The following is a 15,937-nucleotide window of genomic DNA, read 5'->3' as shown; positions in this document are numbered from 1 at the left end:
AATCAGTACCAGCCTGTCAGACAGTGTTTAAATAAAAAGTATGTGAAAGGAACAGAAATGGTGAATGATGGAGTGAATGCAGTTTTCAATAAATACTTAATTCACAATAAGTACTTATTTTGAGTAGGAACTATCTTTTTTAAAAAAGGATTGTGAAAGGAACTTCTACAGCAAACCAGGGTGCAATAACTGATCTAACACAACCTGAACAATATGTTTCTACACAAGAGAGAATGTCTGCAATGCGATGGTGTGGAATGGGCAGAATCTAAACTGGTGGATATCATTTTCAAGCTATTGATATCGATCTTTTGAAAAGGAGCTTTTCAAGGATTTTGTCTAGGGTAGGAAGGAAACAGACAGGACTGTAGATTATTGGGTAGGCTTGATGTGTTTTGGGGTCATTTTAATTACAGAAATGGGAAGTCCATATATGTTTAAAAGTCATAATTGGCCTATTAATTATTTCAATTAATTATACTTTTTATCTAAGGTTTTGGTTAAGATGAAAAAGTCAGTGTCACAAGCGGGATTTGAACCCATGACCTTCAGCTCAATACGCCACTGCTCTAACCACTTAAGCTAACCAGAGCTTTTTTTTTGTAAATTTCTATAGTTCATTGATCATAATTAGTTCATTTCCTTCAAAACTTAACTTTTTTAGTATGTTTAATTAATGAAGGATGAAATTTGATTTCAGTAAAACCTCTGCAATGAGTATCTGTATGTCCGGGTGGAGAAGTAGAAATGTTAAAACAGGTAGTCAGCCAAAATATTGTTATATATCTAAGTGAAAGAGAAGGGTCTTTGTAAGCCAGAATTTTCAGGTGCAGAAGAACAGTGATTTTTTATTTTTCATAAGTGATACTGTCTGTAACTCTATATTGTGCAGTCTTTAATATATATATAAGTAGTTCTTTTTTTCAATTTTCTCAGTTGATTCAGTCTTTAGTGGGCATGGATATACACTCAGATAAAAAATTCCACCATTATTGTGAATAATTTATATCTTTATATTCTTTGTGAATTTGTCATTATATTGTTTTAATTTGGCACAATACACCAATCTATTTGAAGCAAATTAAGTAGCCCATTTAGTTTCTTTCGTTTTTCTTTAATTGTGATTTATGCCTCAAATGTTGCCCTATGTTTATTCACTTTATTAAACTTAACATATATCTTTATCTTCACAGTGATGTGAAACTTGAAAAAAAAATTTTTTTAACTATCAGCCCATTCTTTAGACAATCTATTCATGAAACCAAAGTTTTTATATGAAGAATATAAAACTTCAAACAAGATCTCTTATAGAGACAAGAGGAAGAAACATGAAAATGTCCAAAAGAATTCAAAATTGAATATTTTCTTAAGTGGGCTGAATATTTTGCCGGTGAGTCTATTTAAAACAAATTCACACACTTAAGTTGGTGGATCGAGAACAAATATTCTTTTTTTGAGCTCTAAAGGTTGTCTGAAAAATGAAAATGTACAAGCGTTGATCTCTTCCAAAGCTAACTGGGCGTGAAGTTTAGTTATGTCATCCTTGTCATTATTGTAGATGAACTTTAGTTTCCTATAAAGCTCTAGTAAAATATTTTCTAAAACCTGAAAATACAAGAATATTTAAACAAGCTTGTACAAAAAAAAAAATGTATTCGAGTCTTACAGTAAGAGAATCTGGTCCTAATCCTTTCAACAGCTGAGTAAGCACCATCACTGCAGCCCTTCTTGGTTCCATGAATTTATCAGTATCAAAAATACATTCGATACAATAAAATATCTAAATCAAAAAATATATATAAAAAGATAAATACATAAAAAATTAAACAATACCTTCTTACCTCAGTAAGATAAGTGTGTATCCTATAAGAAAGTATTTTGCAAAGTTCACCGAGATTTGATAGGCTAGAAGCTCTAACAAGATGGTCATTATCTCGACAACCGTCAAGAAAAGCATTAACAAGTTCATGTTTATAAATTATCGCCATTTCATCTGAAGTAAAAGATTTGCAAGGTATAGAAATGAAATAAAATTATAACTTAAAACTTACTTAATAGCCTTATGACTTTAACAAGAATTTCACCAACTTTCAATCTAATTTCAGGATCTTTGCAAAAAGTATACTGCTCACATAAAGTAGTAAGAACTTCATCAGGAAAAGCAGTAGCCATAGCAGCAAGACCTTCGACAGCTGCTAAGTAAACATAAGAATCTTCTTCTTTTAAATTTTCCTATAAAATAAATAACCAACCTTAAAATAAAATAAATATATGTAGTTGTTAAGTAAGATGTACATATTTGTGGTCTATACCTTGAAAATGCAAAGGATCATCTCTTTTTTTGCAACCGCTTGGCTGTCGTTTGCAAGGATGAGTCTACCCAATTGTCTGATCCCGTGTGCTCTCACTGGCATCAAAGCGTCGGTAGCCTCATCAATAGCTTCTCCAAAACTGGAATTTCTAGTATTATTTTTCTGTGTTGGCTTTTCTTTTGTTGTAGCTCCATGAGTCATAATCGAACAGTACAACTCGTCTGCCAAATTCCTAACTTCCCGGTTTTTACATTTAAGCATAAACGTCTTTAATGGGTCGACGAGGTCCTTCAGTTTATTCCAGTCACGAGTGTTATTGTTCGAATGATTACCAAGAATAACTCCAAGAACCATCAGCCCAAGACAAGATATTTCATCGTTACAATCACTATTCAGTAGACTTTTAATAAAGTCAACAATTCCAGACGGGTCTTTATTAATAACATCCTGGATAACAGATTCAGCACAAACTTCTGCTAAAAGTTTTGCACATACTAATTTTTTTTCTATCGTACCGTCTATCACAGTGGTTAATAAAACATTAAAAAATCTTATTAAAACATTAGAATCCTCTTTTGACAATACTAATTGCAGTAATTTATCAGAAGTGTCTTCCCAAAATGCATCAAGTTTTCCTTCTTTAATAACAATCCCACCTTCGTCTCCATAATTGAAAGTGATGTCAGCAGGTTCAAACACAAATATATTAAACATCCGTTCAAAATCACATTGTGCAATTGTAGACCACACAATATCACTCAATTCATTTTTAATAAAAGTCGCACTATTTAACGTGTCACAGTAGAGACGAAACAGAGTGGCGTGGATTTCTGAAAACAGTTCTGGCTTTAAGGACCAGTGGTCTGAACAAGGTATTCCAATGCAATTATGTAAAGCAGTTATAGCCGATGTGACAACAGTCTCTGGGCTCGCCTTTTTTAAAGGACCCATCAACTCATTCAAGAAATATTGCTTACAGGTTTCAGGTGAAATTTCATTAAGAATTTTCACGCAACAAACTGCAATTTGCATGAATTGTTTTTCCTTGGAATATAAAAGAGACAAGACCTGAAAACGTTATTAAATAAATGTACAGTTTCAGGCAATAAAATTTGCATTTGTAATGCTTACTTGTGAATAGACTTTGAATTGATATGCCTCAACATCTTTTATATGAGGCTTTATTATAAGTCTTGCCAAAATTTCAACCTAAAAGAGTACAAAAAATTAATGCAAAATCTTTTTGCTGCAACAAAAATGTTGTGTGTAATAAAATTCAAGATGAATTATTTACATTTGGCCATTATTAGACTATTTTACTACCAAATTTCACAGCATTTCTAAATTTAGATGTGCATACACATTTTTGTGAATTTTGTTAAAAAACAGAAATGGGAATGCATTTTATGCAGTTCATTTTTCTTCTGTTTATACTGTTTTCCTAAAAATTAGTGAATACGTTAAGTAAAATCAGTGTTCTCATGTGGCAGAGTGTTTTTCTGAAAAATATATCCAGTCTGCCGACAAGTGAATGAATCTTACATAAAAAAATATTATGTCCACTATATTATTTAGCAATTTGTGTTAGATGTTAACGCTTGTTAAGTTGTCTATCTCTGTCAGCATAATAATAATTTTAATTATATAGGCTATATTCTATGATCATGCTATTTTGTTGATCAGGCCCAAAATTGATAAAGATGATTTTACTATATACTAATTGATAAATGACACACAAAAACGGTGAATAATGTATATTTTATGTTTGTCTGTACAAAACTATAAGTATATGTGTGAAAACTGTTGCTTATTTATCTTCTTAGTAGGACAACATTTCCAAAACACTATCTCTTATCAGTGAGAGGACATTTTCAAAAAACAAGTTTAAAAGAGTGAGGACATAAATACATATTTAAAAAGTACAAAACACTGAACAAAGAGAGGGGGAGGGGTGGGGGTCCTTTATAATATTTACACAAATTTCATTCTCGAATTCTTTCCTTTAGTTAGTTTAAATTTCTGTCTGATTATCGGTTTTATTTTTAACGTGTTGGCTAAAGGGCATGTTTCTTTTTCACAATCCTTTGGCTTTTCTTTCTTTAATAATTCCAACCTTTCTCTAAAATATGCAGCTGTATTTGAGCTGTTAACAGCCATTTTTGAAGGAGGTTTGGTAATTGCATTTTGTAAATTTGAAGTTGATTTGGCAAGTTTCTTGGAAAGAGGTTGTCCTGTGGAAATTAAATTTAAAGGAGAGTGATATTTACTTGCAGTTTTTGGTAGTTGTCTTGATATGAGATTTCTTTTACTACTTCCAAGATTACATTTATAAGAATTATCATCAAAAGTATAGTTTGGGGCTGAGTTTTTTCTTTTGTACCATCCGAGCTTAGAAGGAAGATTGTCGGTATTTTTAACTTTTTTACCTGACGAGACTTCCAACGGATTGATTTTACATAAACCAGCTTTGGTTTTCTGAAGGGCTTTGCGTGAAGAGTTCTTCGAAGTAACACGGCAGTCGTATGAATAGTAATTTGCTTTATCTTTTTTACAAACATTAATCTTTGAGCTTTTGTGCTTTCGGTATGGAGCATTGATAAAACATATTCTACTTGGTTCAGAGGCATCAGACAATTGATGATTAGTTATTTGCAAGAAATCTTTCTTGAGAGGAATGTCAATGTTATCAGATTTTTTTAAATATTTATTATAGTTTTCCTTAGCTATCACACCAGGTTTCATGTTTACATTGATTTTATCTTTTTTATTTAGTTTTTTATCTTTAAAAATTTCATACACTTGCATTTTCTGGTCATCATCATCATCATCATCATCATCATCATCACCATCATCTTCATCATCACAATATTGACCAGCATAATTCTTGACATTCTGCAAATTTGAATTTGAATGCAATTCTGTTTCTGTCTGTGAACACGAATCTGAAACTGAAACTGAAACTGAAACTGAATCTGAATCCGAATCATTGCTGGCCTCCAAGTCGATTAAATTATTTTTCTCTGCGTACAATTTGACTATTCTTCTTAGTAACAACTTTTCTAAACATTCAAGACGTTCTTCTTGCTCTTTCAGTGTGTCCAGAGGATTCACGTTTTCTTTTGAGCACAGGCTCATAGTGCTCAAAGTGTGTATTTCAATCGGCTTGGCATTGCATTCTATAATATAGTATAAGTAATACGGATCAAGTTCGCAGAAGGCAGGAGGTAGTTTAGCACAACAAACACATTCGTTGTTATTACCACTTATATTAATTACGCCTTTTAATTTTGAACGAATTGTTCTTAAAAGAAACTTCATATCCTTTTTCCTATCAAAATCAAGTAAATAACATTCCCAATCTATATCTTCGATATCACAAATATCATAGCAAGGAATTTCTACTAATGATCGTTGCTCATCAGAAAAAGGTTTAGATTTCTTTTTTCTCCTGTTTGTTTTCTGCTCAGAGGGTTTTTTATTATGTTTTACATGTTGAAAGCTCTTAATCTTTGTTGATTTTCTTTTCTTTTTTCTAGAAAATTCTTTTGGTTTTTTCCTCAATGAGTCTTTTGAAGACAAATCATATGACATACAAAATGATTGTTTTTTCTTCTCTTGCACTGAGTTGCAAGATGGCTCTTTCTTCATCCCATGTTGATCATTTTTCAAATCAGTGTCAATAGACGAAATTATCTGATTGAAAAACGTTTGACGCTTAACATAAGATTTCATTGATTGCTCACTTAAATTGCTCATAACTAAATTTACATTACTATTGTTGCAATCAGAATTTAGAGTAACTTTGGATAAATCTTTATAAAATATTTTTTTATCGAGATTCTGGATTTTCTTTAGAGACTTTGATATAATAGCAATCATTTGTGAAGCAGTTAATTCCAAAGCCATTTTCGGCAAATTGCAAAGACAAGATGTACCATTATCCGAAAAGACAAAAATTTCATTCAATTTTGAGCCAATTACTTCTACAAGCATTGGTAAATCACTTTCCTTGTTAAAGCCAGGGATTAATGGTTCCCAATCAAAGTTTTCTATGGCGTTAACTATATAATTCGGTATACACATTCCGTTTTCTCCTGATACCAGTTCAACTTTTTGATTAAATAAACCCACATTTCCTTCTTTATCGTCCTCCGTGCATTTGTCCTTATTGTCATTGACCAATATGAGACACTCAATAGATTTGTCAACAACATCGTTATTACTGCATACCCCGCTGTTATAGCTGAAAACCTGTTCATTTGCATCATTATTATTAAGTTCTATTATTTTTAATAGAAAAGATGGATCAAGATTTGTTATTGCTGAAGGGCAATTTCCAGTGCAAAAGCAATTAATATTCCCTCCTGTTATTTTAATCAAACCTCTTAATTTAGCAATGATAGTCTTCAACAGACAAGACAAGTCATTTTCACGATTGAAATTGTCAATATAAGTTTCCCATTTTATGTTCGATATTTCCAGAATACTATACAAAGGTACGGTTGTATCATAATGGGAACAATAATTTTTCATATCCCCATTATTAGCTGCTTCGTTTTGAATTGAGTTTTTGTTCAAACTACCATTTTGTGTTCCAAGAGCATATTTGATCTCTTTTTCTTCAGTACTATTTACAACTGACTTGACACCAGGTGCACAAATTGCTTGTATTGCATTTTTTGTCGTTTCGAAGTTTTGACAATTTACTTGACTATCGCTTGGAAGATATTCAGGCAGAGAACAGGGTGCATTTCGATCATCTTGATTTACTAGATGATTCTTATCTGCAATTATAAAACTGTTTTCTTCTTCTTCTTCTTCTATCCTCATAGAATTATAAAGAGCATTTGCAGGATTAGTGGTACATTTCATATTGGGTTTTAAACTATCACTTTGTATATCCCAAGCATTTTTTCCCGAATTTGAAGAGATTAAAGAAGCATTATGATGTAATGATGGAAAGAATTTTTTTGTATCGACAGGCGATAAATAATTATCATGGTCCTGCTTCGATTGCATCTCAAAATCAATGTCTTCAATTAATTTAGTATTTTGATTTACATTGTTCATAACGCAAATTTTAACAAAGGGTGCATTATCTCCATTTGGCAGTTGTGGGCTCATAATGAGAAATTTTCCCTGTGCCTTGTATTTTTTTTCAGAATTGTCTGAACATTTACCCTCAGCTGGGTTTTCCATTTTCTGCTGGACAGAGCTATCCCGTTTGTTCATTTTGTTCCCACAGCAGGAATTCCATAAATGTTTCATCTGAACAGATTCAGGTTCAGAGAATGTTGTGTCAAAAGTTGACATACAACTCGCCCACATAGGTGTTTCTGTGTCGTCTGAACATACGTTAGAAATATGTGGCAATTCTTCAAGTGGAAACTTCTTCCATCCGTGCTTTTCAAGAACATTATTTTGATATTGGTTACAATCGGGTGTCGAAATGACAGTTGACGTCAATGAAGAGGAACTATTTTCCCACACCGGAGTTTCTTGTCCACAAGCCAAAATTTCCAAAAATGACGGCTCAGTAGATTTTTTTGATTCCACACAATAACCCAATAATGAATTTTTACCTTTTCCTTTACTCCGCTTTGCTTCTTGAGATGTCATATTTGTTGTGTCAAAAAACTTAGTCCACAATTCTTTGTTTTGAACACCATTACTGACTTGTGCAGCCAAATTGAAACCCGAGTGAATGCATTTATTCAATGAAAGCAGAGTATCCTTGTATGATATTGGTTTTCCCTTATTTTCATCTAGTTTCTGTTTACAATTAACATTATTTTGCATCTTTATATTTTGTGAACTGAATTTGCAGTTCTTGCTGCAAACGTTTTGGTATTTATTCCGGATTTTAACATCACTTTTAGGTCTTTGTAAACATCTTTTATTACACTCGGTTGAGAATCTGACTTGTTTAAAAGCACAATTATTGTTTTCTACCATGTTTTGGTTTTTAAAGCCTGAACAACAACACTTTTTGTGTTTATCTGCATGTCTCATTGAACGTAATTTATCACAATTAGGAATAGAATAATGAATTGAACAAGAAGAACTACTCTGTATGCTAATACCTTCCGAAGACCGGCTCCTGGTAAGCAATTTACCCCTGGACCATTCATAAACGTCATCTAGAACGTTTTTAAAAGAAACGTCTCTTCTTAATAACTTACCACTATTCCTGTTTTTGGACCAGATGTACACTTCATCAAGAATCGCTTCAAATGATGAATTCCCAATATCTTTTGCGTTATACCCTTTGCCTTCTGAACAAGTTTGATTCAAGTGTGGCAACAATCTTCTTGATTTTTCATTTAAGGCTAAAGACCAACCTGTTTGATTCTTGTTATTGTCAGTTACACCCTCAACTTTTCTTTTTCTATCTGTACACACAGAATAACTTAGATTTTTAAGCTTGTTTTCTCTGTTTAAAACTTCTTTTTCACTTTTTGATTCAAGATGTTGAGCCCACCCAGCAAATTCAGAATTGTTACTTGTAGGAGGTTTAAACATGGGTTGGTCAATGAAACTTCTTTGAGAAAACATTTGTGGCAAGATATCTCCAGCATTTTTACAATCAGAAAAATTGTTATTGTACATATTTGTGACATTAGGGTTTTCGGCAACTGTGCTTTCTGCCTTATCTTTTTTTTCTTCCTGTGTTTTATTCTCTTGACATTTGTCAGTTCGCCATGTTTCAATCATTCCCTCAACACTACTACATCTGTCATTAGGAAATATGTCCGGGCTACAAATGCTTATTTTCTGTTTTTCAGTTACTTTTCTTTCACTCTTTTCCGTTTCATTTTTAGAAGGCCTTTTGTTCAGCATGGTATTTTGTGTAGGATCAACATTTGGAAACTTTTCGTTTCTATTCTCTCCAAATATATTTTCTAGATTTTCATTTCCCCCACACCCCTTCATTTTTTTAAAATCAATTTGTTCTTTCTGTGAATTCTTCTATTACTTTATCATATACCATCATCAGCATGATAACAAAGGATCCACAGAAGCTACAGCTTTAGTTAAAATAGTTCACTCTGTCCTCTCAAATGTGTCCCATTATTTTCAGAAAAGCAACATTTTGTGTTAAATAATGTCTGAATTGTGTTCACTGATTTGCACTGTTTTGTAATTTGTTTTGTTTTTTTCCACCATATGGAAATTATAGGAATAGTCAACAAATTTATGTCAGTCATGAAAAGGGCATTTTGGGTAACTGCTTTCTCACGCTTAAACAATATCAAATAAAGTTGTGCATGTAGATTCTGAAATTAAATTGAAGGCAACAGCTACTATAAATACTTTTTTATGTTAACAGCCTTCTTAAAACAGAGGTAATCTATAATGAATATTTTATTAAATTATATCTAATTACATAATTACATTGACGGAGGGGACCACGGTAGCCGAGTGGTTAGCATGAGAGACTCTCACGCCGCGGTCGTGGGTTCGATTCCCACCGTCGCCTCTGGCCCTTTTTTCCCGATAACCCCCAATTTGAACACACAAGAATTCGTACCATGGCTAATATGCAATATCATAAGGCCAATAAAAAATAAAAAAAATTACATTGACGGACAAATTTAACACACCACTCAATTTATTTAGTTTAAAATTAAATCCATTATCTTTCCACATTAGTTATAGGTAATTAGAAGCTATCATAATCCAAATAAACAGTAAATAATACTTTGTTTACTTCCTTTATTTACTTTTGTACTGATCAATTCCATTTATATATCAACAAAAAGTCCGTTTCCAAATGCAAATGTTTTGATATTCCCAGCTAAACTGTCGCAGTCAAAGATTGGAATAAAATGTCCCATCAGAGTTAAGAATCGATGATCAGTCAATGTTCGGGCATCCGCAGTCATAAATCACGGATTAGTTGGCAACTGGTTTGTGATTGTATAATGGAACAAACCTAAGAGTACCCCACAGAACTCGATTAATAATTTCTATAAGCTCAGATATGCACATACTTGCATATACACACCACGTATGTACAGCTGAACCTATCACTTCTTGAAGTCCACCGGCAAGTCCAGCTTTTGTGTAATTAATTAATAAACTACCAGCAGGCCTCGAGGATCAATGCCTGGGTGTTGGCAGTACGAAGACAGACCTCTGTCTTACCGTCTCATCAGCCCAGTCACCAAGCTAGGTCATTTCACCCACAACACATTCAGTTTCTAGATCAAAACACACACACACACTCTCTCTCATAAATGCATTAGTATATGTGCATGCTATTTGCTCAGTTAGGGTGGTGGAGTATTCAATATTCATCCATCACCTTTAAATAACTAGCCTAATTGAGAGTAGATGGAGTACTCAATATTCCACCATCAACCCTCTCATATTACACATTCAGGCCAATAAATACATTCACATCAATACTCACTAGAAGACCCAAAACTATTAGTACTATACATAATTTTTAAAAAAATGTATCTTTCAAGAATCGAAACAGTTGACATTACTGTACGCTGTCCAACAGAGCCAAGGAAAGCACCCTTCAATTAAGCCTGACACATGGACCTTTTTCTACATGGCAGACACATATGTGGGCTTTGGCTGCGAAAGTAAGAGTCCATGTGCCAACCTTGCATGACCTTTTCTTGATAGGGTGAGGATGATCCCGCTTCTACAAGTCATATCCTCTGAGGACCACCTATCGACAGTGTGTTACCTGATAGAACTGTTGATCCAGTTAGAGTAGTTATTATGAATATGTGACTGGTGGGTGAGTCACCACTATTAAAACTAGAGGCCTCACTTTTAATTGTAAATATGGCATGAAAGGATCGACACTGTATGAATGTATTTATTCACATGAATGATGAAAGGACAAATTAGCCAAGGTCTAAGATGATTATTATGTGTATAGGTATTGGGGGGAAGGGTATTGTGAAAAAAAGGTCAGAGGCAACAGTGGGAATCGAACCCACGACTGAGCTGTTGGTTGTATTGTAATTTTATATTAGTTATAAGGGTGGGTCCTCAATGGTATTTTGAATACCGTAAGTCCTCCCAGACTTAAATTAGATTCTTGTTTGTAATATGACTAATGTGTAAATAAAATTATGTAAGTAATATCAAATTAGGCCCAAATAGCCATGTGTGGATGGGTTAATTGAGCCAGCAAAGAGTACTACATACTAAATAGCAGATACTCATGATATAGAGAAAACAACAGATGGAAAAAGATTTATAAGATTTGTCAATCAACTTCAGTTTTGATCATTATCGATCATTTTGATCTGTACATCCTTGCTGATTTGGTCTGCAGATGCATTTCACCACCTTCATTGTTGTTACCGTCATGAAAGATGTTGAAATGTCAAAATTCGACTGGCAGACCAAATCAACGAGGATGGGCAGAGCGAAATGATTGCTACCAACCGAAATAAAATAAAAATTATTTTTCTCATTGTAATTCAAGTTTGCTTACTGTTTTCCATTGGGTGGGAGCAGTATCGCCAGTTATGTCAAGTATAGCTCGTATTGTAGCAATGACACCACCTTCTAGCATTAGTCTTTCTGTCATCATGCATCTAATAACGTGTGATAACCTTGGAGGACATTCCTACAAATTAAAGAGCAACAATTAAAACCCAAAAATGTTTACTTTATGGCACAAGAGAAAAAATTAAATTACTTTGTTTCCATTCAAAAGCATTAATTCTTTAATGAGGTAGGGTTGAAATGTCTTTTCGACAATTTCTTTTAGATAAGACTTAAAAATAACCCTCTGATCCTCGACTATTGGCCTAGACCAAACCGATGGGAGCAAAAGGCTAAACAAACAGGCCAAAACATCACCCAAATGTTGCGACGTGATAATTGTAAGCATTGTTGAGTCCTTTCTTAGCTCCATCAATGTTGATAAGGTCAGTATCAAACTTGAAATTTTCTGTTAAAAAAATTTACAACTGTTTTTATAAGAGTGAAATTACAGATGAAATTTCATAAAATTTTACCTCGTTTTCAGTCGTGTCTTGAAAGAGGGTCAACTGTGAAGATGACCTTTGTTTCAATGGAATGCCAATACCTTTTGGTAAGTGAGCAACAATGCCTAGCGTCACAGCCATCTTAAAAGAAATTAAAGGCATTAAATTAAAATAGTATAAACACACAATCAAACCTACTTCTATCGATGATGACAAGTGTTTTTTCTGGTTAATACTTATAAGCTGTTCTTTCTCATCCGCATGTTGTAAAGCTGATCTCAAGTGGAGTAATTTTTCAAGAAGGACTCGTACAAAAACCCATCTGAAATATTCATCATCAATTTAATTTTGAGAAAAAAATATTTAATTTTGACTCGTACCTTGCTCGTTTATCATTAGTAATAGTATCGTCCAAAGACACACTGGTGAGAAAAGGACAATCTTTGTCTGTATATTTTTCACATTTTCTCACTAGAACATCTTCCAGAGAAATTCCTGGTTCTACAATGTTTATGAAAAGTGAATTAAACATTTCATAAAGAAAAAAAAATCAATTTAAAGTAATCCTAAAACTTCCAACATTTTTTTTTATTTATGTTTATTTTAATATTTTGAAGAGACTATGACATAATACACTCGAATAGCTTATTTAGACATAAATCTGTTTGAAAATATTAACAATATTATGTTCAGCAACATTATGCTAGTTTCAATAATTTTTTATAACTTAAAAAATAAAAAGGTAATGCAATTCCTGTCAAGCAGAGGGCTTAAAAATCCAACTACCTGGTGGGTGTTGCAAACTAGTGGTAAAACCCACTTAGCAAGACTATTGCAAGTATAAATTAAATTAGTCAACCGTTTTGCGCTTAGAGTGCCAATCGTTCAACATACAATCATCAATGGATAAAGCGAAACCGACCCTGTGACTGTCAACGAGATACATTGATGACCCCACTCAGAAAATATGTTCTGTGTTAAGGTACGGTGGTGTTTAGCTTAATAATTACTCCTTTATTTGTCTGAACTGTTCCATCAGTTTTTACTCTCAATAATTTTCAGGCCACCACCGGCCCCTTCTCACTCTTCTATAATATGGGAGATATTATCATTACCTAATGTTAGTTGGGTTGGTCTGTCAGATGCGTTTCGGCAGTTTGCTATCTTCAGTGAGTTTGCGTAATCCATTTAAGTCAAAAATAATTTACCTAGACATTCTTAAAATGGCAAAATGTCAAAACGCATTTGACAGACCAACCCAGCAAGGATAGGCAGACCAAGACGACCAGTGAGGATGAAATTACTGTTTCATCACCGCGCAGACCACAGGAGGACATCTCACAATTCTCAATTTTTAAATAATTGATAGAATGGGTATGAATTGTTCCAATTCAAATTGTTAAGGAACTTGGACCAATTACTTTCTTTCCGTACTCTGCAGTTACAATGAGGCTAGGAATTTTCAATGATTTACCATTTTCAATCAACTGTTAAATTCCAGAATGTATGAGGTTACAAATACAGCAAGAATGGGCAGACAACATTAAACAATTATCACACCGATGACAATTTTCTTTAGGTATTCATAACATTTGAAATAAACTCTCCACTGCCTTCAACCTCATTAATTGTCATAAAAAATGACATTTAAAATTGTTTTATACCAACAGAACATTTTGCACATTGCAACATCCAATTCAAATATTTAATTATTTTCTATAATCAGCTAATGGCTTATCAAACAGCCAATAAAAATAAAACATCAATGACATGTAGGAACTAATATTTTCATGATTACAGTTATTAATTAAAATTTAAAAGTTTATAAACCAATGACATGTTTATTTTAATTTTTAACTTTTACCATCATTGGGCGTGATGATGTTTTCTATTTCCTGTAAAATTTCTCCTACTGTCATTTCTTTCATAAAAAAATGCAGTGTTGGGTAAAAACAATACGCATACGGTTAAAGTTACATAGATTGTTATAAACACTGAGTAACATCTCAGTAACCTCTGATTGCTGAGTTAAGTCACCAACAGGAGGTAACCTAATGGTGAGGAACGAGCGTTTCTTTCGGTCCAGGTGGGAAATAAAATCGAAATGAAATTTTATACTTCAATGTAAGTTAAATAAATTAAGTTTGTAATAATTTAATTTATTATTATTTAAAAAAAAAACATTTGATGAGATTATTTTCATGATTTTGCAAAAATATTTTTGGTAAATTGGACAATTTTTTAATATAACTATTGTAATTGTATATAAAGAAAATAAGTTTTAAAAAATCATTGAATTAATCAGTGTGGGGTGTAACGATTAATTAACTAGATTGTGTTTAACCAGATTAATCGTTAATCGATTAAATTAATCTGTAATCGTTAATCGGATTAATTGGGTTTTTTAAAAGTGACATTCAAACACTATCATTTAAAGAATCAAGTTAATTTTCCTCCCTTTTGCCTAGGTTCATTACCCCAAAATCTCTTGGACTGTAAAAGAAATGTTAGGGAATGAACGGAAAAAATTGATAGTCTTCGAAAGTCTAAAAATGAGAAATCTTTATAAATTTCCAACAAACCAGTGGTAGTACAAAAGCCTTAACTTTTGATGTTTTTCGCCTATAAAAAAAAATCTAATCAAATGACGGCTTTGATTGAAAATTGTAATTTTTTTTGAAAGACGGTTTTCTTTTGTGAAAAAGAGAAAAATTTTACTTGGGCAAGAAAACTTTCATAGTGAGTTTTCTAAACTATTTTTTTAATACTATTCATTTTAATCTTTTTAAAGTTTTAAAGGAGGGAAATATTAAATTGTGATCAAAGTGGCAGATGAGGCTACGGTTTCTATGGATGCGAATTCTGAAGAAATTTTGTTCTGACGAACTTGTCAGAAAAAACAAATACTTCTTTTCCTATGTTTACTTTTTCCAGCCAAGTGCATGTCAGAACTCGCAGGCTGTCGTCAGAACCATTCGAGCGTTTGATTTTTTCTTGCGTTCTGACGTTGAATTTAGGCAGTTTTGGTATTTCGCCATGGGTATTGATAAACTGATTAGTCTTGTTTTTGAGAATTGGTGTTTGTGGGACATGAACGACAAAAAATATCATAACAGATATTTCTCGGCCAAAGTGGAAGAAAGTTTCTCAAGAAATCAACACTAGCAATAAGCCATATTTGGTTAATGGTCATAATTGACCATATTAATTGTTCTAATGAATAATTCTTTTTATCTAAGGTTTTTGGTTGCGACGAAAAATTAGTTCTAGCGGGATTCGAACCCACGACCTTCGGCTCAATACGCCGCTGCTCTTGAACCACTTGAACTATAGAAACTTCGATCACCTCAGACACCAACTCATCTCAACCTCCAACCTTTCGAATTTTCCCTCTTTTTGCCATTTTTCAAATTTCATTTTAACTAATATGGTCAATTATGACCGCTAAATGTACATGGATTAATGAGCAATTTTTTAAGGGACTAGCAATAAGTTTTAAAATGTTCTGTTTTCCCACCACCTGTCAACAATAGCTTATTGAACGGACTTTCAAGAAAGTAAAACTCATTAAATTCGTCCATTTTGCTGAGAGGAACAAACGTACTGATCAGAAAACGCGCACAATGTAACCGCCTTGTTCTGACGAGATTTCGGACTCCC

At 33.0% G+C, this 15,937-nt stretch overlaps 1 protein-coding gene across 1 annotated transcript; it reads right to left on the bottom strand.

The window, feature by feature from the left end:
• Positions 1–828: 828 nt before the first annotated feature.
• On the bottom strand, positions 829–14,298 carry LOC106665828 (transport and Golgi organization protein 6 homolog). Its single transcript, XM_014392596.2, has 12 exons — positions 14,142–14,298; positions 12,658–12,778; positions 12,476–12,599; positions 12,308–12,418; positions 11,986–12,240; positions 11,779–11,913; positions 3,444–3,521; positions 2,313–3,380; positions 2,052–2,232; positions 1,842–1,993; positions 1,667–1,780; positions 829–1,605 (listed from the first exon to the last, which is right to left on the bottom strand). The coding sequence occupies exons 1-12, from the start codon at positions 14,203–14,205 to the stop codon at positions 1,420–1,422; spliced, it is 2,589 nt and encodes an 862-aa protein (XP_014248082.1). The 5' UTR covers positions 14,206–14,298; the 3' UTR covers positions 829–1,419.
• Positions 14,299–15,937: the final 1,639 nt, after the last annotated feature.

The sequence above is a fragment of the Cimex lectularius genome, unplaced genomic scaffold (assembly GCF_000648675.2).
Source record: "Cimex lectularius strain Harlan isolate CLEC.00 unplaced genomic scaffold, Clec_2.1 scaffold197, whole genome shotgun sequence".
NCBI lineage: Eukaryota > Metazoa > Arthropoda > Insecta > Hemiptera > Cimicidae > Cimex > Cimex lectularius.
This window is presented reverse-complemented; position numbering and strand designations above follow the sequence as displayed.

Bases quoted from the DNA above. Each gene is read 5' to 3' on its own strand.
- LOC106665828 (XM_014392596.2), bottom strand. From the start codon at position 14,205: ATGAAAGAAATGACAGTAGGAGAAATTTTACAGGAAATAGAAAACATC. The intron at 11,914-11,985 runs GTAATTTAATTT...TTTAATTTGTAG, and splicing joins TGCTTTTGAATGGAAACAAA to GAATGTCCTCCAAGGTTATC. The intron at 1,606-1,666 runs GTAAGACTCGAA...TTGTATTTTCAG, and splicing joins TAGGACCAGATTCTCTTACT to GTTTTAGAAAATATTTTACT.